The 25045-nt window shown below is 42.5% G+C and overlaps 2 protein-coding genes across 2 annotated transcripts in view; one reads left to right on the forward strand and one right to left on the reverse strand.

The window, feature by feature from the left end:
• Positions 1 to 257: 257 nt before the first annotated feature.
• myl13 (myosin, light chain 13) lies at positions 258 to 3183 on the reverse strand. Its single transcript, XM_053438081.1, has 5 exons — positions 3026 to 3183; positions 1645 to 1672; positions 1098 to 1247; positions 748 to 921; positions 258 to 663 (listed from the first exon to the last, which is right to left on the reverse strand). Exons 1-5 carry the CDS (start codon positions 3125 to 3127, stop codon positions 557 to 559), a joined length of 561 nt encoding a protein of 186 aa, XP_053294056.1. The 5' UTR covers positions 3128 to 3183; the 3' UTR covers positions 258 to 556.
• A 14563-nt stretch (positions 3184 to 17746) lies between these two features.
• The window catches only part of pth1r (parathyroid hormone 1 receptor), a 43998-nt gene continuing 36699 nt past the window's right edge, over positions 17747 to 25045 (forward strand). Inside the window, exon 1 of the mRNA XM_053439025.1 lies at positions 17747 to 18917. Within this exon, the coding sequence (XP_053295000.1) occupies positions 18849 to 18917 (69 nt within the window). The 5' untranslated portion in view covers positions 17747 to 18848. The remainder of the gene's footprint in view (positions 18918 to 25045) is intronic.

The raw sequence follows: 25045 nt of genomic DNA on the forward strand, positions 1-25045 counted from the left end.
TCTCTCCTTGTTCCCTCTTTTAATCCATCCATCAAACCAGCTGGCAGGTTAAACAAAGCAGCACAGACATCTCTCTCCTCAGCAGCATCCTCCAGCTCCTCCGGGGGTAGCATGCAGCATTCCGAGGACTTATGAGATCTGTTGTCTCTCCACCATGTTCGGGGGTTTTCCCTGGGGTCCCCTGACAGGGAAGCTGCCTTCTTCCTAATTACATAACTCTAACTCCAGCAAAGGAGGATTGTTTCAAAAGAGACAACTCCATCAAATGTGTTTATTTATTGATGAGTATCTACAGTGCGACCAGGGGCAGTGTGAAGTCTGTGCACACAATCCTAAAATAAATAGTAGGAAATAGATATATTGATGAGTTGTAGATGTAATGTAGAAGCATGGAAATAAGAAGTATACATGATAGGATTCACACAAACCTGAATTATAATCCAGTATTTATATTCTCAGTGAAGGGCAAACTACTCATTACTCACACATATAGATTTCATGAGGCAGAGTGATGTAGCACCACAGTGACAACAAGGCTGACACACATGGACCCTTTTTAAGATGCCATAATGTATTTCACAAAAGCTTCATAATTGATGCATCCATTCGGATCCTCCTGGTTTTGCATCAGCTGCTCCACCTCGTCCTCCCTCATCTTCTCACCTGAAAGGGGAAAAAACGAGTGGGCTCAGTGAGAATTCTCATTACCAGCAGTTATATAAGACATCTGTGTGCGGTCATACTCACCCAGTGTTGCCAGAACGTGCCGGAGCTCAGCTCCCATGACTGAGCCGTTCCCCTCCTTGTCGAACACCCTCAGACCCTCCACAAAGTCCTCATATGTTCCACGGTTCTTGGCCTTGCAGATGTGCTGGTGGATGGAGAGGAACTGGTCAAAGTCAAGCATCTTGGTCTGCATGTCTGTGGAAATGAAAATAATGAAAAGTGCTGATTTTGACCAAAGTCAAAAATAACTCAGGCCGGTGTTTGAATCTATTTGAGTCTTTCAACACAAGCTGGACCCACGTTTGGCACGCACACTCATCTAAAACACACACTGGGGAATCCCTCGGTATCGTGAGGTGCACGCTACCAACCTTCAGGCTTAGGTTTCCCCAGGACGTGGATGATCTCTGCGTTTGTAGGGTTCTGGCCCAGAGCCCTAATTAGGTCACCGCACTGGGCGTAAGTGATTTTCATCTCGTTGGCTGGAGTCCTGTCAAACAGCTGGAAAGAATCTTTGAAATCTGTGAACATAAAAAAAGGGCGTTCACTTCTCCACAATTCTCAACAGCTCGTTGTGAGTGCATGCAGCTTTTTGAGGAGAGGCCTTGAAGATGCTGCCTGTGTAGTAATGATACACACTGACAAGCATCAGTTTAAGAAGGCTGCTCCGTTAGAGCCGGAGCCAGAAACACTCAAACCTGAAGATGTTGACTCCACGCTGATTGACACATGCGGGTCAAAGGGATCCACTTGGATGGGGGCGTTTGTTTTGAAAAAATAGCATAGCCCTGAACCCTCAGCTGCCGTTGAACATTTCTCACACACACTCTAATGGAGAGCACAATCGCACAATCCCTTCTATGCATAGCACGCAGTCCATGCAACACAAATGGTGACAACAACAACCTTGGGCCTTACCCTCAATTTGCTCAGGGGTGAACTCCAGCTGAAAAGAGACAAAGCATCGACAGGAGGAAAGCAAATGAGTTGAAAATCACCAGAGAGCAACTGTTAGTCTCAGAGCTCTCCGACCTCCTCGTGCCAGCAGCTGGAGTGACAGCGTGCATCTGTTCTAGTCTCTGGACATCACTTATCGGGGACTTTTGGCCTAACATCCCCCGTCTTACTGCGGCTGTCCGATTCATTCGAGTTTATTTTCGGATGCGATACGTGTGAAAGGATCTCTGGGGTTATAAATACAGACGAGGTCAGTAATTCATAACCTTGGTGATCATGGGTGTTGGTTATTTCATGTGTTGAATATATAAAAAAAAACAAAGCTGATGAATAACACAGTCCCACATGATTTAGATTTAGAACGTGTTTTTTTTTTTTGTATTAAGGTCAGATTACCACAATACAGATGTCTTTCTTTAGTTTTACAAGCTTCTGTGTCAGTGTGTCGGTTTGGTTTTACAATCTGCCGTGCTCGCCCATTTAAATGTGTTATTCTTAGGCAAAAAAAAAAAAAGATCATTATTCTCAGCACCCGTGACAAATGTTGACTATTTATAGTCTGTGTATGTGTTGGACTCCCATCAGATAGTGCCCTCGGTCTCTGTACAATGTCTGGATGTCCACAAACCCCACTCCCTCCTGGAGGCTTTGTGAAAATATTATCTAAACACTTATCTAAGCCGGCTTGAAGATGGATGGCGATGGATGCAATTATCCGTATTTTTCTTCCTCTCCCATTTCCACCATCAGAGGAATGGTGCGGGTGGTCTGCTGTGCCCCGACATAATGAAAATCATATTTTGTGGCTTTAACCGCTCTCCATTGTAACATGGCGTCTCGTCCAACCAGGAAAACATTCATCCATTGAGAAGGGGCCAAGTCAGCAGAAGATCTTTCCATGATGTGTGGTATCAGCTATAGTTTCCCTCTGAAGCTCACCATGAAGTCACAGCTGCCTTAACTGTATATTTCCATTTTAAATGCACGTTTAAAGCTTTACTTCAAAAGAAAAAATGATGAATCATATCGTGCAAGTGGCCAGAATTCCCACTCAGATGGCTGCACAGGTCTGTTCTGCATGCACTGCCAAGTTTAGGTCACATGGGGTCTCTGATGCTCTTTCAAAACAGTTTCTTCGAAATGTCATCATTACTAGGAATAATATATATGTGTATATAAGAAAGATGATTTTCTATTTCACAATTTTCAATGAACCACTTCATAAAGATACATTTTCATATCCAGTCTCAGTCATTTAAGAGATTGAAACACTTTCTTCATCTAAATTCAGTTCACAGCCTCCTCATTATAGCGTAATGTGACTGTTTGTGTAGTTTTTTACCGTCACTGATGTGGGGTCAAACTCCGGGGTCTTGGGGCGCTCAGGCTCCGGTGGGGCCACTGGTGCCGCGGGTTTAGGTTCCTCCTTCTTCTTGGGGGCCATTGTGAGGAGCTCTAGGGAGACGGGAGGGGAGGACTCAGGGCAGAGGGATCCAGCACACTGCAGCTGGAGGAGGTGAGGTCCATTTATCCACTGTCCGCAAGGGTCAACCCCCCCCCCCCCCACCCCCCCCCTCCATCCATGCCCAAGCAGACTGCCAACAACAGGGGGAGGACTATAAAAGGATATGGCTTTGTGCTTCTATTTAAGACAATGGTTGTTGTGTGTGTGTGTACATCATCGATGATGGAAAACTGTATCAGCTGAAACGCCCGCGCCCGGTGCCTGAGCGTTAATTGGGCTATTTCTATCAACACACGTGTGACCTCGTTTAACCCCCCCCGCTTATCTCGGACTGATGACCTTGTTCAGTAAATTGTGGCGGCTGGTAATTGCAGGACAAGAGGAGCGGGTGAAGTTTGTTTAAATTACAATGTCACAATGCTGCATGATGAACCGCAATTCCCAGCAATTATCCTTGATTATTATTCAAAATTGGCGACCAATGAGAGGGAATTAGTCGCTGGGACAAATCCTTACGATGACCATTTATCCGGTCTGATCAGTAGGGATTTGCAGAGCATTCAAATCCAATCCAGCCCAGAATAGGATTCGCAGAATGTCATCTCCGTCTGATCTCGGATGGTGAGTGTGGTGAGACCTGAGTGATCCTTTCCCTTCAAAGCAAACAGGAAAGTGGAGAAATTTAACGGGGGTTGACACTAAGACGCACTTTGTGAGGCTGCCATCCTCACGCATGAAGGGAGACAGACGGAGCGACAGGCAGGGTGAGGTCCTTTGGTGTTTCATTTGTCAAGGAGTTAAGCTCACAGGGGTGTAAGTAACTCGAACAAACATTCTAGCCATCTGCAAATTGATTTAGAGAGGAGCAGATTTCACGGAGGATTTGATTTGGGATAAAAACTAATTTAGAATTAAATGAATTTACTCTTCCAATTCCTGTGTATAAACCTATGAACATACTTGAAAAATGTCACTTTATAAACCAAACAGATTCCTCTGTGGAACGGAGGTTGTGCTCTCCCCAAAAAAACATAATTGGGTATATTCCAGAGAATTTTTCCCTTCCCAATACCGATATCTTTTTTCAATCGGCTGGTACCGAGAACCATCCAGTACCCTTGCATTTAGAAAAAGTATTGTATTGCTGCAGTATGTTATTCAAATTCAACTTTATTTGTCCCCTGTCCCCCCATGTCAAGGTCAAACACAAGGTTACTAACCGGTTATGGATGTGATGATTTCCATCGTTGTTCAAGAGGAAGTGATTTCAAGGAAAAGAACATTTTTCTATTTCTATCTGTGTGAAAACTGATATTCTTTAAATATGTGGCATATGATCTTTACATAGATTTGCATACTAGCTGACACCTAAACCATTCATTTTCAATCTGCCATTTCTTTACATCACAGTGGAGCAGCTCATTTCAAATCCAGGTATGAACTCAAAGATAATAACCTTAATTAAGAGGACTGAGTTCTTTATTTGGTCACAGTCCTGTAGGACTGAAAAATATCTGTGTGTCAAATGAGTGTCTTCTGTGGTTAGAGGCTCACAATTTCGCTCGTGCTGCGTTATTGTTGTTATTTTTATTTCGTGAGTGGGTGGCGCAGCACATTGAGTGTGGATTGAAGAGGACGTTCTGATCTGTGCGCTGCTGCTGCGATCTATTTTCATTTTGTGCATCTTGACAGATGCAGCATGAAATATGACCTATCCACAAATAAACAATGGTAAACAAGAAAACAAATAAACAACTTCTCCTGCAACTTCGGAGGACTGATGACGCCGAACAGTGTCTGACTTTGAACCATCCCTTCAACAAGCAGTGATACCAACTCAGTCCTGTGTTTGTCTTTTTGAGACACATTTGTTGATTTTGCCATCTTGTGTCAATGTCCCCCGTAAATCGTTTGCTTCTGTTCGCTTTACAGACGTGTTTTCTATAACCACACTGACTGTACCAAATCCCTTTGTCTTTGCACTGAGAGATATTTCTCGACAGCTGACGCTCCGGGCCCGTATTTAAAGCTCCCACACTATCATGTGACAAAAGTGGCGACCAATCCAGCAAGCTGGCAGCGGCAAATGTTGAGTTATAGCAAATCCATCGTCAGGGAACACGCCCTGAACACGGCCGCCATCATCACTGGCCGGGCTGGTCGGGCTGCGTTACTCACATTCCTCCTATGTCCATCCATTCCCTTTTAAACCTAACAGCTCATCTTTTGGAGATTAGATGAGTTTTAAGGTTTCCTGTTCACAATGAAAAGCAAAGACCTGTAAGTCGCTATTAAACTCAAACAAGCTGAGAGATCTTCTTTGGTCTGCGATGACAGGTTGGGAAAACAAACAGAACCGCAGGAGGCTGAACGTTGTGATTTCACAGGATCAAGTTCATATTTAAATATAAAATCTTATCATGTTAACCACCTTGAAGAATAAACTGGGGAATGATCTCAGGAACAATACAAGCCTTGGACCAAAGTTTATGATTGATATCTCTACCAAGGAGGTCATGTTTGTTTTTTTGTGAACAAGATTACACAAAAACAAATCAATGGATTTTGACAGAACTTAAGGGAAAGATGGAAGATCTGCCGATAAAGAATCCATTCAATTTTGGTTGGGATCAGGATAAAGTAACAGATTCAAGAATATTTTCTCACTTGCATTAGCATTGCCAGATTTTGGGTAATTTTCTGTGGGAATAATTCTCGGATATTCATGAATGATAATCAGGCTCATTTAGGAGGTGGGTATTTATGTGTACAATTTGGTGCAGAGCAGATTAAAATCCAGATTATAGTGTCCTTGAATTGTCCTTAAACCACAAAACAGGGCTAGAAGCCTTCAATTTGTACCAATGTGTAGCTGAGACGGGAGATTCTATAAGTTATCAGCGGTTATGACATATCGCTGATATATACATCCACCAAGGACATTAGGGGTCGGGCATGACTAGATTTTGATCCAGATCCAGATCCGGGATTTCAGACATATTGACTGATGCTTACGAATATGTGCAATTCGATGCAGAGCAAATCCAGATCTGGTGAATTTAAATGTGGTTTCACAAGGGAACTGTTGGGTCAAGCTGGAGTTTTTAAATTATTTTGTATGCAAACCGTTTGAAGTAAGTCCAGGTTGATATTGTCCCCTGATGCATGAAAAGACACCAAACCTTAATTAAACATCAAGGGACCCTGATCTTTTAAAAAAACATTAGGAGAAACACACACAGAAAAAGAGAATGAGGCTCGCCCGGCTGCCCTCTCTCAAAAGAGGGCACGTCGAAGCATAAAATAATCATGAGATTAGTGCAAGCTGGATAAATAATAAGTCATTTGTTCCTCGTTATTTTCAAACAGAACATGATTTAGGTTGTCAGTGTCTGGCCGGCCAACCCACAGAGAGACACAGACAGAAACAGCGTACGTCAGTCTGAGTATAAATGGATTGGGCCCCGCATAGCTCAGAGCCAACGCTCCCTCCTCTTTCAGATCCCACCAGGTGATTGCCCTTGACAGGCTGCAGCAACAGTTCACGACACGGCTAACCTCATACAGTCAGGCTCCCTAAAACATGCAAGACCTGTGTGGTTTGCTATTTTGGTGGCGCTCTGTTGTCTGACTGGTATGTACCTTGGAAGGGCTCCAGTCAGCGGACAATGCCAATTATTACTTGGACCCATCAGACGACCTTCAGTGCAGCCGAAGCCTTTTCTCTTTGCGGTGCCTTAAAAGCCTGGATAACAGAAAGGGCTGTTATATAATTAGCCCCGAACCAAAAAAAAATTGTATTGCAATGTCAGATGTCACACAAGCAATATCGAGAGAGAATCTTCAGCGGAAATGACACAAAATACCACTACAGGGGAAATGATTAATAATGCGTCCGGACTGTCACTACCATGCAGATCGATTATGAGGCAATATCTCTCACCCAGCTGTATGTCACACAAAAGGGGCTGAGTGTGAAATCCAGTTAGGGAGGATGTGGAGAATCCTATTTTCAGATGTTGGAGGTGGATGCTGATGAAAAAGGAGAAAAGCCCCGGAATGAAAAGGAAATCTCTGCAACAAGAATGCAAAAATCTCTTCAGACAATAGTTGAGATAAAACATCAAAGTGATCATGAAGTGTGAGTCAGCTCGGGTGTTTGCATTATTCATGTCAAAACTGCGAGCTGTTCATTGCCAGCCCTTTTGTGCATGTGGAATTCAATGGAGGGTAAATTCAAGTTTTCTGTTGCAGCATGTTTGTAAAATTAGGTGCTCATGAATGTGCATTTGGGGACATTTAACATTACATGATATATAACTGGATAACAACACACACATCACTTTCCATCAGTTGCCTAAATTTGCCTGAGTTTAAGAGAAAATCAAGATCCATGAATCATTCCCTGTGAAAAGAGTGAAAATTAAAAAAAAAAATCTCACATTGATGGAAAGCTAAATAGATTCCACGATCCACTGTGGATCTGCACCAAAATGTATTGGGTCCATCACTGACCTATATCACAACTTTCACGAAATTTGTGTAGCAATCCGTCCAGTTGTTTGTGTGTAATGTTGTTCACAATCAATCGGACCTGGGCTGAAAACATAACCTCCTCGGCCAAGTTCGTAAACTTCCAACTGTTTGTTTAAAGAAAAAAATACTCCCGGCTAATTCATATAATTATAATTCACTGTCACACTTTATAAGCATTAATCCTCGTAGATGTAAACAGAGCCATTTGAGCTACATAAATTAGCTTTGCATGCCAATAACAATATCATAAATTTGATATCTTGGAATGGTTTTGTTTACAAAATGTCAATTTATTTTTACTGACATACATTCAGATTCAAACAGAGCATTTTGTCTGTTTCCCAGTTGATCTCTGGTTAAATACACAGGCCTGTTACGCAGGAAAAGAAAACATGAAAAATAAAAAATCTGTCCTTAAGCAACTATTAGGATCTTGGAAACGGATTTGGTCTAATTTTGCCACCTGTTTAAAAACCCCGTCTGTCAATCAGAGGAGGCTGCAGGTTCCAGTCTTGGCTCGAGCCTTTTATTTACATTCAGATTGCTTTAAGCAGCGGTATCGAGTGAACGCAGCGCTGTGTGACTGCATCAACACATTGGAGCTCCCCGATGGCTCTGTGTTACCTCTCTGTGGAGCTGTGGCGACACTGCCCCGCTGTCGTTTACCAGCACTCAGGATACAGCGTGTCCGTGCCAATGCTAATACCAATAAGGCGGTTATTACACCAGCTGGATTCCTGGTAGCTGTGACGTGTTCATTATCAAATCCACAACGCAGTCAGTGAAGGCAGCGGGCGTGTAATTAAACTGTCCCGTGTCCAAGTAGGACCCGATGTGGTTTCCAGTCCAGCGTGGAGAAGTGGCGATGGTGCCAATCTGCACGGGCCGCGCTCCAACATAGACTGTGCAGCCATGTTATTTGGCAGAAATTCTTATTTAGCAAAGATAGTATATAAACGCTGCCTTTTGGGGGAATCACAGCAGGATTTCTGTAACAAACATTTTAGCCTTAATAAACCACATCAATGCTCCTCATGTTTATGTGGGTGTTTGTGAGCGTGCGGGCTCCACCAGGGTCCAACATGCAGTTTGAACTTTAACGTCCCAGATTTAACGATTCCTGGTTCCATTCTTTCACAAGCAATTAACCAGCTCTAACATCAGCCGCTATCCTCAGACAGAAAGTTGGTGCATCAAAGATTAGACGAACTGAGGAGGAAGTATTATTTATTCAAGGGCAGGATGTCAGCCCACAGGCCCCCGATTCATAAGCTGACAACTTCTGTGCTGTCAAACAGCAGCAGCAAACCTGGCAGCTGAGCCACAGCGCCCTCTTTTGGTCACAGTGGAACTAGCTGGAAGTGAATGCTGCCACTCGTCCTCTACTGTTTTCCTCTATTCCCTAGTTTCACCGTGATTGTTGTTACTTCTGTTAATCAAGTATTTACACAGAGGAATGGAGTTATTTGTTGCTCTAGAACAACCTTGGATTAAAGTATCCCCACATTCGGTATAGATGACTTATCGTGTTCATTTCATTATAACCCCATCATCCCTCACCTCTCTCATAATCTGCCTTTCCCTTGCCGCAGAGCTTACTTCTTTATTGAGTGGAGAAGAAAAACAAGGACTTATTGAGGTTCATTATACGTATTGATCCTCATGGAGACGTCTCATTTTCTTACTGCGACTTCGGTCAGCAGCCATACTCCGGCGAACAGTGGTCACCGCGCCTCAGACGTCCTTGCTGCGAGGCCACATTGCAAACTGCCAAGTCACTCCAATTTCCTCTGTGCAGCGACCTGTCAGTGACAAGTGCTGGTTTATTTTTAAAACAGCTTCCTGGGTCGTGATCTCAGTGCACAGGGCAGACACCGCATCAATGTTACTCTTCACTTCAGGCCCCAGCGCTGTGATTGGTCATTGATCCTCTGTTCTGTCCATTGTGTTTATTTTCTACACAGATCTATATGTTCAGGGCGGTGGTGCCAAGTTTTACTGTGAGGATGTTAAAGCTTCTAATGTAAACCATGTATTTTTTTCACCATAGCGTCATTTTCTCTTCCAGTTTGTCTGAGCTGTGGAATGTGATTATTCGGCTGGTGATGTAATGATTATAGACGTTTCCCAAGATTTGGAATGTGTCAGTTCACTTTGTCTCTGGTTTGTATTGCACTGGTAGTGAAATTCTCCATTTTGTTCTGAATCAATTTTGTTTCAATTCGAAAATATTCAATTATGACAAATATGGAGAAGCCCTTTGATGAGAAAAATTATGTCACTCTATCAAATCTCTACAGCAGCCATATAACATGGACTCAGTGAGTTTATTTTGAGACTCGTACTGCGACGGGTAAACTGGACTTTGACATTAGTGACAGAATGTTTTTTCTGTTTGGTCGGGAGAAGTTTTCCTCAATGCAAAAACTTTGGTTATATCAGTTGACACTATTAAACATTGATGACTGTAAAACCCTCTCTACGTGTTTAAAGCCTTTTTCTAGCGCACACTTACATGTGATGTTTTTCAAACCCTTGTGATGTGCAGGAGAGTAAAAGTCATTAGTTGCTTCAAGCTGCCGTGGCCTCAATGGCTGAAGGCATCGAGGTGGAAGCATGGATTTGGGATCATGAGGACCTCCACCTCAGCCGAGTCCATGTGTGACGCGTGTTCTGGGAGTCAGTCGTGTAGTTTCTTTGACCGGATGTGTCCCTCCACTATATTCCTAGGGTTATACCTTCGGGGGACCTGAGTGGGTGGGCTGTCAAAACATGTCGCCTCAGAGAAGATGAGCTGACCACGATCCAGCTGGAAGGAGCTTCCTGTTGGGGGAATTCAGCCCTTGTTCTGAGACAGAGGAAGAGCACTGGTAGGTTTGTTTGTGTGTGTGACGTAGTCATACAGTAAATGGAAATGATTAAAAGTGACGCACAGCAGGAGAAGAAGTGATTGCAATTCCATACCCACTTGTTTTTTTTCCACGGAGTTGGTGATGGTGGTGGTGATGGGATGTGAAGCTTTCACATGCAAATGAAATATGCACATGTATTTGACAGGGTCAGCCGAAGAGGTGAACGTGGGTGGAAACATGAAAACGTGTTCACGTGGAAGAGATAAAACTAAAAGTATAAATGGAAATTGTGACATCTGAGGTAATGCGTTCTGCGCTACATGAAACCATAAGTATAGCACAGAACTGACCAGAAAATGGTCACACATGTGAACCATCATGTGTCAAGAACATACATGTGCTTTGAATTTTCCTGTGGGTTTTTACAGACTTTCAAGGAATGCTCCAAACATATAGTGTTTCACTGTCGCCCATTGTTGGATTCTTATGAATAGTTAGGATACGGTGATGCTTTTCAGTCTATGTGTCAAGCAAAATCAAGTGTATCGTCTAAATTAGAAGAATAAACAGATTTTTTTAATAAACCAGGTTGTCCCTCAGCAGGGAGCATACCTCGGCCAAGGGCAAACATTCCCTTTAAATCCACACATCCATACACATCCCCTAAAGATACCTGATCAAGGTCCATGAATTATTCACTGAAAAACCACTGAAAAAAATAAAAATAAAAATATCTCACAAAAAAAAAATTTGTTACCACATCCTCCCACCAGGTTCCATTGGAATCCATTTAGTCGTTTCCGCGTATCTTGCTTTCAGCCATCAAACGAATGCAGATGAAAATATAACCTCCTTTTCGCCAGAGGTGATAAAATCATACACACGAGTTCAGCCACCCCACTTGGCTATGTGTTCTATACATTTCTCTTTAAGTATCGAGGGGAAGTGAACCTGAACCCTGTGAGGCTCTCCTCCTTAACCGCTTTCCCACAGACACCAACATTAGACTCCTATCATTCAACTGATATGAGCAAAGAAAGCATCAACAAACTGATTTAATGAGTAAGTTGATGCGGCAGTGGCGTCAGGATCTTCGGAGAAAATCAGTCCGGTGACTTGTCTGCTACCGCTACAAGTGACCCCGGAACATGCTGACGGTTCATTCTTATGCTGGGGAACTCTCACCCGGCATAGATGACATTCGACAAGCAGTTCAGGCACCTCACAGCCGGTGGATATTAATCATTTCAGATTTATGTCAAGGATCAAACATCTTTCTGTAAAGAATCTGCTAGTGGAGGCTGCAGGACGCGGTCACGAGGTGAGAAATGACGGTGAGTCATTCTGCCACCGTTTCCCCTACAGGGATGAATGGCATAACCAGGGATAGTGGCAGTAAAGGTTCATTTGAATTTAACTAGAAAACGGCTGAAAAAGAAAAGCTTGTCCTGATTTACTTTCCTCCCTTTTTTCAGAGAGAGAGAGGAAAACCCTGACAGATTAGAAATGGAGTGGAGATTAAGCATATGCCGTGCACGCAGTCATCCCCCCGGTTAATCTTTTGCAGTTTACAGTATTTGGAGTTTCCTGTTGAGACCCGGCAGGGTGCGTTTTTTCTATACGGCAAATGAGCAAATGTAAGAACACATCACTGGATGACAGCTTTCATATTGTTCATTATCTCTCGCTCCGGGAACAGCCGGCTCATGATGGGACTGAAGCCGGGACTCATTAAGGTCGAGGATGTTGTGACACTGGCACCACGACTTCGGAAAGACGAGGGCACAGGTTTGAAGGAAGGAAGGAAAAGAAACGAAGGAAAAATTAAATAAAAAAATCAATCTTTTTTTAGTCAAGGAGGAAAGTGCTGCTGCAACACCGGCATTGAAGGTTTCTTAAGTATTAATAAAGTAGAAAAAAATCATTATACTTTCTTTTTGTGTCTGCCTTGAAATAACTGAGCAAAACAGACAGAGACAGAGAGTGAATGCTCCAAAACAAGTCCGAATGCATGTTATCGAACAACACAACAAAATTCTCAGGATATATACATATTGATTATCTTTAGTTTAGTTGGAGTCAATCTCAAAACCATAATCCCCAACTCTTATTTAATTATTGTTTACTTCAGAAGCCTCTTTTAGGAAATAATTTATCCTTTTTATTTTCCATAAACTTGCTGAATTACACTCATGACCCATTTTCAGAGATTTATGTCTCCAGTATTGGGATCGGGGCTGAGCACCACAGGGAGAAGGGCGATGTTCAGACGTCACTGGGAGACAAACTAACACATTGTTGGTTTTTGGTGTATTTGTGGGATTTGTTTTGAACTGAATAACAACGATTAGAAAAAAAGGATCCCTGAGCCGACAGTGTGCGGAGGCTGAGACTGGGAGCTGCTGTTGGCGTCTCCAGAAAAGAAGCAAAGTGACGAACGTTCGAGAAGAAACCTTCATGTTCAAACCATCGTGGAGAAGTGTTGTTTTTGCACTGTCTTCACATTATTTATGTTCGAGTATTTATTGTTGGGCAAGAGTCCCTACTGAACTAACCATGTGGTGGAGTCCACACAATGGGTTTTAAAAGTGAGGCGTGGGGGCCAGCCTGAAGCCAGCTAAAGTTTTCCCTCTAAGATCAAGCATGGAGATTGTATCTTCTGGTGGTAACTTAATCCCTGGGGTCTCCCCAGAAACCCCTGCTCTGCTCCTGGCCGTTCCCACTCTGATCTGACCTCTGACACTCAATTGGCTTAAAGCCAGCATCATCCCATGACCACACCTCAAGGAGGCTTGCCCTCCTCAGGTTAATAAAAGCCCTGACACCCCAAAAATCGCAGCCATTCTCCCTGCTAAGGACTTTGACCAGGGCCCTTCCGGGTCTCTCAGATGTTCCAGCTCTAAACGGGGCAACTTTAACAAAAGTTTGTTTTATTTTTCATCTCTAGCTTCTGTTTTCTTTTATCTTAAGTCAACACTTATTTTGAAAGACTATTTTTGTTTTTAACTTGAAAAGGCCGCGCAACAGGAAGCTCATTCGCCTGCCGAGACAAAGACTTTTCTTTTCCACGATCTCCAAAACAACTGTGCCACCGCTGTTCATCACTGCAGAAGAACGACGTCATCCCGTTGAGGAGCAAGAAGAATCCGATCCTATTCGACCCAGCCGACGCCGCTGCAACAGAGGAACCAGCGCCACCCTAACCCTAACCCTAAACCTAACCCTATCCCTAACCCATGCAACACCGTGAAGGTCCGACCGATGGACTGTTGGGCAGAGAAAGAGGGCAGAAAAATTATGGATCCACAAAATGGACACCATTGTGCCTACGGGCCTTAATGATGGATAACATCATCCAATTGTGACAAGCCCGGGGAGTATCCTGACTTGCCTCTGCCCCATGGTCCGGGCTGATACGCTCTGCCTGGGGATTGAACCCTGGTCCCCAGGATGGTGGAGTTGTACTCTACCAACCTGACTATCACCACCTTGTCAAAACAAACCTTCTGGACCCAACATAAATCAATTTTCCAACCGGATTAAACAAAACAGGTCAGTAGGCCAGTGCCACAAAAATCAAAACCCTGAACCCTGAACCCCAAACCTAACCCAAACCTAACCCTAACCCTAACCCTAACCCATGCAACACAGTGAAGGTCACAGTAAGAGGCTCATTAATTGTCTGGGCAGAGAACTAGTTTAAATACTTAGCGTGTCATTTATTTGATTGTATGTTTGTTTGAAGATTGCGGATCTATTTTTCAGTCCGTGTTTGAACGCGGCGAAACGATACGTCACTTCCGGTTCCTTTGTACCGTGTTGAAATGTTTTAAAGTGCTTTGCGCCGTTATGGAGAGTCTACGGCAGCACTGTTATCGTCCGACTGGGTTTGCAGAGACTTTGCCGATAAAAAGTTCGGTACACAACTCCAATTTGAGTACCGAGTGGTAAAGTTTCTGTGACCTTGTCTCTGACGATGTTTTGAGAGCTTTCCTGATCTCTCTCTATCTCTCCCTCTCTCTCTCAATTTTCTCCTAAACCTGCTTTACACACGTCCCGACCTACACTTACATATTTCATGTTACATAGCTAAATCTTGACTAAAAGAGCCTAAATTCATCTCGACGCCGTTGGCGCCACAACCAGGAGATAAGAAATCTCTTTGTCTAAAAAGTTCCTTTGTGTCACTGTCGACCGACCGCCATCTTGTCTTCGACCTCATGTCGTCACAGAGGTCATAAACCTCCATCTTGAGATTACTTGAACGTAACATCTTGATTTCGGCCAGACGACGTCACCACGTGATCTCATCATTACGCCATAGCCACTCCCCTTTCTCTTTCTTACACACACACACACATAGATACTCAGTATTACATGTGTGACAATTGTGATAAGTGCTGCTGCTGCTGTTGTCATCTTTGAAATATTGGAGTTTGTTAAATGAAGAATCATTGAATGACATTAACTTTATTTCCCTTTTAATAAATACTTTTGTAATTAAAGTATTTGTATTTCTGTGATTATTTGTACATATGTATGTGAATACAACTGGATTACCATAGCCTGTGCTCGAACTTAAAACCCTTCATTGTTTATTATATAATCTTTAATATTAAATATTGAGATTATTAATATAACTTATATCATTTGAGACTGATATTTAAAGATTGACTTAACGATAAGCAATAATTATAGATTGTTTCATTCTTAATTGATAATTTTATTGTTTTCATTAATTATTTAACCATTATTAATTGATAACCGTATAATTTCTAATTAAGTATTTTACCATTCTTAATTAATAGCTTTATCATTTTTAATTATCTTTAATAAATAATTTTTATTTTAATAATCATTTTTCATGATTATTAATAATTAGCCAACGTCAAATCTACTACTACTATTGCACAACATTATGTATCGAAGAATCTACTATTTCCAGATTTCTCTTATTGTCCGTATGTGACTCTCGTATCTTGAGAACTGTTTATCACAACCGTTTAGGAAAAGCAGTATCAAGTTTGGTGGGATTTGAATATTGACTCTTGATAAACAGGCGACCAGCGCTCTGTAGCAGCTGCAGCTGGGACACGACAACGTCAGGGACATTGTCAATCACATCAACACTGTGTTCACAACAACAGATCCTCAAGTTTAGGGTTCAACGTGCACTGAACTTTTAATAAACAGGGGAAAGGCTCTTTATGCCGCAGAACGACGAATGCAGGTCACTTATACGGTTTCAGAAAGAAAACTGAGACCAGCATCACCGCAGGCCCAAGCTAACAGCCCATTTAAAATCTGCAGGTTTAGAAAGGGCACTGTATTAGAATGATTCACCCACAGAAGGGCACCCGGAGAGCACACACCTACGCTCCGGCTAATTGGCCACGTGATCACCACATTGCATGTACATGTGCTGAGATCAGATACATAAACCATGGAAGACCTTTTCTGTAAATGTCTTGCAATTTCACCGGTTCATAGATATTAGCGTTGTATAAAGATTTCCGCTGTTTTTGTAATTTTTTGTGTGAAAAACTCAAAATGTTAAGGAAAGGTGACACAATTTCCTGCATCTACCCCTTTAATCGAATCCTCTGCCCACTCTTCAGCCTTCCACCGATGTTCAAGAAAATTGTGTAATCCTGCAAAAAGAAAAACAGATAAAAAGGCAATGAAAACATAACCTTGTTGGTGGAAGTATAAAAATTTGCTCTACATCAGTAAAACTATCTTTTTTTCTAGGGTACTGTATAAACAAAGTTAAAATGTCGTATTGTGATATACCGTGGGGCGATCCTCCCATCACAACATGACATTCCACATGAGAATAAATGACACTTTAGAAGAGTAGCTTTAGTTCCAAGTCTCCCCTCTCTACATGGCACTAACATATGGCTGTGAAATGACTTGGACGCTGGAAGATGATTCTGTCCTTTGGATAATTCATATGTTGCCTTAGTGCACATCAGAAGTCCATCATTACATGTCAGCAGTGAAAGCTTGTGAGCAGCATTAACAGCAGAGCCTGTGAGGTGAGTCCTGAGTTACACATTGTTCTGCTGTAATAGCTGCGGCCCTGCTTGGTTTAATAGCCCACTACACTCATAGTGCCACAGTTAAGTGCTCGTTCTCTGCTGAGGCCACACAGAGAAAGAAGCCTGGTATTGTATTGTATTCTAAGCTGTTGGAGTAGCTGCCAGAAAGAGCAGCACCGGTGACGTGTGGTGTTTTTTAGAAGTGGGATCATAACCAGCAGGACTCATTAAAACCTGTTCTCTTTTGATAAAACACATCTTCACACTATAGATGAGAGGACGTCAGAGCTACGGCTGAGAAAGGCTGCGGAAACGGAAAGTGATCTGAATGAATGAAAACAATTGGTGATAACCTACAAATTGATGTTTTTCATTGTTAATTTTTCACACTTACTGAAAACTTCATGTAAAGTAGATATTTTAAATGATATGTGGCACATAGGAAAGTACTCTGATGATGTTGACTGAACTTTTTATAAACAACACTCCTTTCAACCCCCCCCCCCCCAAAAAAAAAAATGTATCTATATATCTTTAGAGAGGCTATTGTTATGATGACATTAGTAGAAAAGATGATTTATTTGGGAAAATTTAAGTAGATCATATTATTATTATTATTATTATTATTATTATTATTATTATTATTATTATTATTATTATTATTATTATTAATATTATTATTATTATTATTATTCATACAACAGTCAAAAAAACAGGTAAGGATCAGAAGTGTCAGGAAACCAGGATCCACCTCAGCAAACCCTTGTTTAAATGTTTCCCCCTCAATTCATGCTTAATTCATCTCTGTGTGCCAAATTACACAGTGTTTAATTTCCATATGTCTTTTAAACATTAATTATAAAGTGAAGCAGATAGATTTTTAAAAAAAGATCATCCTCTGCATTATGTCTCGGTAATCCAATCCCGCTGGATGCTACTTTTGAGCAACTGCAGGGGGAAAAAGTGGTTTGGCGAAAGCCCCGCGATCTGTTGAATGTAGAGTTTGTTTGAAGGGTGAGAAAATATGTCATTTGGAGTCGTGGTTTATTCCAACGTAAGAGAGCGCGCACCAATGAGAGCCCTCTACGCTCCACCCTATACCTGCCTCCTCTCACCCCCCCCACCCCACCCCCTCCTCTTTTCCATCCACATACTCACTAGTGAACGCGACCTGCAGCCTGCCACATCTGGAGACGCTTCCCTACACGACAAACTTCTACTTCTTCTCTCCTCTTGGCTCCGCGCGAAACACAGTTATCGCTCCGTCAGGGTGTCTCCATAGTAAGTAGAGATTCTTGAAGCCGAGTTGGCGTTTCCTCTCTCCTCTTAGAGGAAAACTGAGCCCGTTCGGGGGAGTTTTCATACATTCGGTATAGCTGCGTGAGCGCCGCGATAGAATTTCGGCAAAATTACATAAATGGCACTTTTATACGAGTAATGTTTTCAGAGAGCGACGTGCGTAAAAGGAGAACGCGTGGGGCAGTGTGCGATGCGTAAAGTGATTTGCAGCCTCGTACAGTGCGAAAGACTTGAGTTTGTTCACAAATCTTTGAGAAGTGAATAATAGCGTCTCTGCTCTGTCACAATATTGTTATTTACTGCCACATGCTGGAAGTAAACCCTGTCTGAGACCCTGCTGCCCGAGTGCCTCCAGCACGAGTCCCGGTAGATGCTGACATGAGTCACAGGGAATCAAATTGGGCAGAATTCAGCAGCAGACCGGTGATGGAGTGACACATCCCGGGCTTATTTCTGTCCCAAAACACCGACCTAACGCTTTCTGGAAGGAGAGGACTGGAATCAGGAACAAGGGCGCACGGCTCCATGCTGAAGTGTTTAAGTTAGTCTGAGGGGAAATTTAAAAGACCTAAAAATACAGCGTTGGTTTCTTCCCCTACAAAGACTCATTTGAACTTCCCACCGCAGAGCGAGAGCGACATAAATAGTTCTGACATGTGGATGTAATTTCAGAAGAGGAAAAAAAAAAAGAAAAAAAAAAAAAGAGACAGATGCAGAGAAATAAAGTGAGCGGCGCAGCGCCCGAGCAGAGCGTATAGTAGATTATAGGAAATTAAAGCGAGGGGCAGAGAGAGGCGATTACAGAGTTATGGTTTCACAAGCCGCCATAAGCGTCGCGCGGCCAGATGGAGTGAAGAACCTCAGCTATCTCGACCTCCAGGAGAACCAGAGAAATTAGAGTCGTCTCGTCTGAGCATCCCCAGCGTCCGTTCGAGCCCCCAGCGGGGTCGAGCCGCCTCAGGGTCAGGGATGGGATCCGCTGGGCTCCTCCGCAATCTGGACTTTCTGCTCATCTCCCTCCTCAGCAGTTTATGTCTGGTAAGTACTTATTTCTTCTTTTTTTTTTACATGCAATCCTGTTTTGTGTGTGTGTGTTTGCGTAAAAATCAATATGTTAAATGGAATCTGCAGGTTCAAAGATTTATTGACAGGATTTCACAGGAATGTTTGTGCATCAATGTTGAGGACAACACCAACACCAGGATACATAATCAGATAAAACCTGCAAATATTTACTTGTATCTATTGATTCATACAACATATGATCATCTGAGCTATCCAATATGATCTTGGTTGTCTGGATTGGGTTTTGTAAAGATCGTTGGGTTCCCTTAATGTCTAAAAGTCAAAAGCAACTTAAAAGACAAGAGGAGCAGAGGGGTGGAAGCCTCAAGCTCCGCTCTCACATCACCTCCACTCCTCATATTGTGTTTATGATGCGAGTCTGCGTGTCACACTCCTTCTGGAATTGTCTGTATTGACGGTGGACGTCGGCTGAATTGCAAACAGGTCGTATGTGTGAGCTTTTTAATTGCAGGAGACATATGTGTATTGACTCACATATCGACAGTGTCGGTACTGAACAGGTTCCCAAGAGGTTCCGAAACATCGAGCTGGGGTTTGTTAGGGATTCCCACTCTGGTCCCATTGAATGCATCTTCCCAGAGTTACAATACAACAATGCACGGTTTGTGTGAATCAGCGCCCGCAACCCAGTTCCTGTCATGGGCAGCACGTTGTATTTACTACGGATTGTTTCACAGCTCCCATGCATGAACTGCATCCCGAACAGAAGGCACTTTACTTGCAGTCGTACTGGGAGTAAATATTTCATTCATAACTCCAGCAGCACCTGAACAGTTTTCACCCTCTCTCTCCCCACCCCCCCTCCCCCAACACTTCACAGCTGTAATGATTTACATTTGCCCCCGACATTGTGATTTACCATTACATTCTCAAATATTGCCCTAGCTGTTACCAGAAAGCACACACGCTCGCATTGTGCCGCAGGCGGAGCAGCACACCAACTGGGCTCTGTGTGTTTTGGCTGAGGCTGTTCTGTATTCAACAGGCAGTTCGCCCAGGCTCTGAGGTACAGTGCGTTTTCCCAGTGATGTGGTCCGTCACTGTACCGCAGTGGACCTCGAGGCTCATTGGTTTAGATGGCAGAGGAAAACAATTATAACGTGGCGGGCGTATTTATAGCTGATTCAACATTCAGCCGTTAAAAGGCTCTGTCTGTGGACGGTGTTTACCCGTTTTTTAAGTTTGGTGTTTGCTTAGTCTTCCTGTCCACAAAAAAGTGATGTTTTTTTACTTTTTCCAGACTGTGACCAGAAGGGACGGCGATTTCACCGAAAGCCACAGCTAAGAGTGGAAAGTCTGTCTCTCTCTCTAAAGAAAGAATAGTCAGCTTCTCAAATTGAGATACTCACTTGTCAAACTACAGGGTTCAGCCACTTTTCCAGAGGCACAGCAGGCGGCTCACGATGTCCTTAACCAGTGCGACACCATGAATTGGTCGGCTCCCTGCTCTGGTTATCCTGCCTCGTTATCTGAAGGGAATTGGAAGATGCTTGAGGAGACAAGGATTCTCTCCGTTGTGTTTGACACCTCGGCAGGCATGCTGCAGTGACAGCTCACAGACAAGGCTCTTCCTCATGCAGCCTTTGTTCACTGTGACTGGCTGTCTCTCTCTGTCAGTTGTTACATTTGTTAAGGTGGAAGCGCTGCTCTCAGGAACCTCGCTGAGCATTTAATTTGTACCTCATGACTGTGTTTTCCCGGTGTGACGACTTGCATGTGTCTGCGTCCTCACCGGAGGAGCTGTATGTCTGCATCTGCTTGGCCCAGTTAAGCACCGCGTCGGCTCAGGACAAAACCCGACTGTGACGACTGTCATGTTCTGTCGTGCAAGAGGCAGTTTTGACTAGTTTGTGACTAGATGGGGAAAATAACTCCTGTTGACAACCTTAAGCCCAGAGCTTGTTTTTTTCTTTTAAAGAGAAATGGTGGCTTGGCTCAATCAATATTTTTAAAAGCATCAATTAGATTCAAATCTTCTAGAATAATCCCAATCTTACATTAGTGTTACATAAGTGTCAAAACACCTTTAAATATATTCTCATTTGATTCCCATTGACGTGATAAATCAATTTGAAACCACAGAATTAGTATCTACGTTTTATCAAAACACGTTTAACAGGAGATATAAGTACACCAGGAACTTGTTTTGTTCTTTTACAAGTCACTGCCCCGCTTATGATGTATAAGCCTTCAGAGTTAATGTTGTTAAGAGAACAAACCGCGTGCACCTTTCACAGTAGCTTTATCCACTACTGCCAATTTATTCTCAATGGAACTTCACAGCACAGTTTAAAGTGTGGAATAATCTAATCTCAAATCTGTCTGTGGTAATTAGGGGCAGCAGATAACATCTCACTAATAAATCATAAGCTGCTTGCGAATTTCTAAATTAGGCTCTAATAATGAAATTCATTTCTGTATGCCCCCTTGGACTGAACCAAACATGACTTATGATAATGTTTGGGTTCATGTCTGTCTGAAGCACTACGAAGGGAAGCGTCTCCTTTAATCCATTCCATAAATTTGGTTTCCACTTTCCACAGTAAAACTGAGGAGACTTCAGTGTGATCCTTTCTTAATATACTTCACGGAGACTCATTTAACAAATTGTCTCCCCTGCATGTGTAAGGCTGAGTGATGGATTATGGATTATTATTCTAACTGTTGTCTCTCATGACTCAATTATAATAATTGAATTCATTTCAAAGAATCAATGAATATAACAAATGGAGGATTTTGTAAAAACAGGTTTTGATAATCTTGCAATAATTACTACCATTAGCACTACTAACATTAATAACGTCAAATATCCCACCTTGTACACCCCCGGCTGGAAAGATAGATAATTAAGATAATGAGACATATCTTTCAAGGACACAAAAAAAGGGGGAGTTGATTTGAAATTTAACGCACAACACTCATTAATTTCCATTTGCAAAACAAATGACACCACTTAAATAAATTACAGGTCCCATGAAAGGAAAATCCTGATCATAATTGCCTCTTTTGTTGTAAGACATAATGTGTGACCCCGGTAACTGGTCATTTCGCATTAATAGGATCTCATCAAGTAATCAAGTAGTTCTCCAAAGACACAGCATGTAATATTTCTTCTTTGGAAAATAACCAGACTAGACCTATGATACATGTATATACGTCCGGTTGATTTCCATTGGCAATGGTGGTGAAGAAAACAACTGAATGAAGAGACTCCTAAGCGGTTGAATTTACATATTGTACGTTTAAGGCAAATTTCTTCCTCGTAAAAGGTTTTAGAGTGAATCTCTTGATTTCCTCCATGTACGTGTAAACCAGTCTTTCATCTGTTTGAACACCAGCTATTGGACCTTTGATGTTGTCATTTAGCACGTTATGAGATGCTGCAGCAAAGTGCTACCTACAGCACATGACTGTGATTTCATGCTGTATTTACTCAGGGAGTTCAAACAGGTTGGACGTGGCCTTAATCAAGATTCTCTCTCTGACCAGGCCCAATTAAGACAGAGGAAGAACAAAGGCCTGCCATGATCAATTTGCTCCTCTCAGAGAATGTTTCTGTCAACCTTTGTGTCATCTCTTATGAAAGTCCCACAGCCATGCTCACACAATAGATATAATCTGTTAGGTTCTTCTCTTTAAAGGTTTGTTCTATTAAGGGCTCTTTGTGTGTGTGTGTTTGTGTGTTTGTGTGTGTGTGATGCAAGACCAGGCGTCATAGTGTGACCTTTACTGCTCCCAAGAGGGGGAGCAGAGGCAGTAGGAGGTGTGTCAGCATTGATTCGCTGGCAAAGTGAAGTTTTGATGGTGAATTACCAAAGCCTTCAGACCATAAAACCAGAGGAATTAAGTTTTGCTGTTTGCTATTTGTATGTTGTTGTTTTTTTACCTACTCATTGATCTGATGTTAGCCACAGCAAATGAGGCTTCTTTTTAATCAATCCTTTAGAGGTGGGCTTTTATGCTTGGTCAAACCAATCCCCACTGGGATTTATTAGCATCACAAAGCCTTCTGCAGTATTGACTGAGGTGCAGTGACGTATTAAGTTGCCCACTAATGTACCAATCAGAGCGCACTGCACAAAAACAATGAAACTACATAAAGAAGCTCCTTATTAACCGACCTGGCCAATATGGGCATGTGGGGCCACATCTGAAACAAAAGCTCCCATGTTGGATCACAGGCATTTTGGATTATGGAGGAATACTAGAATTCATCATTTAAAAGCTATGAATGCTGTTGTTTCGATTGTTATTAAGGGTTTAATAATAATAATACATCTTATTAATAGAGCCCTACTCAATGACACTTTACAAATGCTAAAATTAGCATAAAAAGCTACAGACTAAAAGGATAGAACACACACCATACATCACACATTGAAAGCAGTTCTAAATAATGAATCTCCAAATCCACATTCATCTCTTTTTGAGGGGACAAACTATATATTCCAACATCACTGATTTGATTGTACCAGGCGAGTCTGCAATGTCAGCCCTTTATACATCTTCAGCTGATTAAACTTCCCCAAAATTGTGATCACTTGATCATGATTGGACAAAAGACGGTCTCTGACTCATGCAGCTGGAAGACAAAATCACAGAATATTTACCAAAAAGAGACAAACCCATCCATCTTCAAATAGATTTATCATTTCTTGATTTACACATGTTACATAGTTATTTGTGAAATGATCTCGTAATGAAGGAGGGCTCAACAGCAGCAGTGGCTGCAGGTTGGGGATATGGCCGTGCTGTGCTTCCATCGTCCTTAGCTGCTGATTGTAATTGTGTTGTAAATTGTCGTCCCTCATTGTTTCTACTGAAAACCCTCCCGATTACACAACTCACGTTCTGTTTGGTAGCTGTCCTACTGCTCGACTGTAAACAACACAGGCAGAAAGAGGGAAACCAGCTCAGCGGTTGTTGTGACATGTCTGCTACTTTGACTTTGATACTAATCCTTCAAACAGGGATGGAATGACACCACGGAGCTTTAATCAGGATTACAGTTACAAAATTTCATCCAACAGGGAATTCCCACGGTCCCTCTAAAGTGCAGGTCACGGACAGTAACGCTGATATAATAATACGTCTGCTTTTATCCACTTCCGACTGTTCCCTCTCTATCACAAAAACGACAGAACTACTGTTGCGGAGGAAACGACAGCTTTTTTAAATGATGCGGCAGCGCTGAACATTTATTGAGTTCCTTCAAGTCTCTCATGTCGTTACCCTGGTTTTAGCTGCACAGCGAGTGTGGTGAATTTCCCTCTGCTTTGACATCATCAGTCATCGTCTGCTCACACAACGCGGATGGCAGCCCGTCGAGCCTGAAGAGCTGTAATCAGTCAGTTTATTATGCTCACTTTAACTCAGCCCGTCTCTCTTCTTCTGCTGCAGCCCCTGTTTTCCTACAGATCAGTATTTGAATACAGTGCAGCTGCTGGGTTCGTAGCAGTTCAATACCAAATTAGCACTTTTTAGCCAAATCCGAGTCAGTGAGTTATCATTGGCGTTACGCTGGACTCGCAAATAAGCATTTGAGGCTTCAGCTGCTCAATCGCTCTTGATTGGGTGATGTCACGCTTTCCCCGAAATGCATCGTGGTTAATTTGCTTCGCGTTTTCACGCAGCTACAGAAGTACCAGCCAATCAAATCATGCTTAAAATAAACACCCAAGCACCAATCAAATCAATTAATGCTGAAGAGGAAGCAGAGGCAGCTGGTCCGAAACCAACACTTGTTGTTGAACGACCATCTTTAAATGTGGAAACAGGCTTTTAAGCTGTCGTTTGTACGACATTGACATTTGTACGGAATGTCGCCGTGTTCCTGCTGCCCCCCCCCCCCCTCCCCCGCTCCTCTCGTCTCTCAGCCGCCAGTACAATGCATGATGGTCGATTTTGCTAGATTATTGCCCATCAGTTGTGCACTACGTTTCATGATGCATTGTGGGAAACAATGACTGGCCTATATAGGGTACAAAAAAACTAATAAAGGATGGTATTTGAACGTCCATTTCTTTTGATGAAGGATGATGTGCAGGAGAAGTAGAGAGAGAGATCATATAATATTGTGA

Source organism: Pleuronectes platessa, chromosome 13 (genome assembly GCF_947347685.1).
Source record: "Pleuronectes platessa chromosome 13, fPlePla1.1, whole genome shotgun sequence".
In the NCBI taxonomy this organism is placed as follows: Eukaryota; Metazoa; Chordata; class Actinopteri; order Pleuronectiformes; family Pleuronectidae; genus Pleuronectes; species Pleuronectes platessa.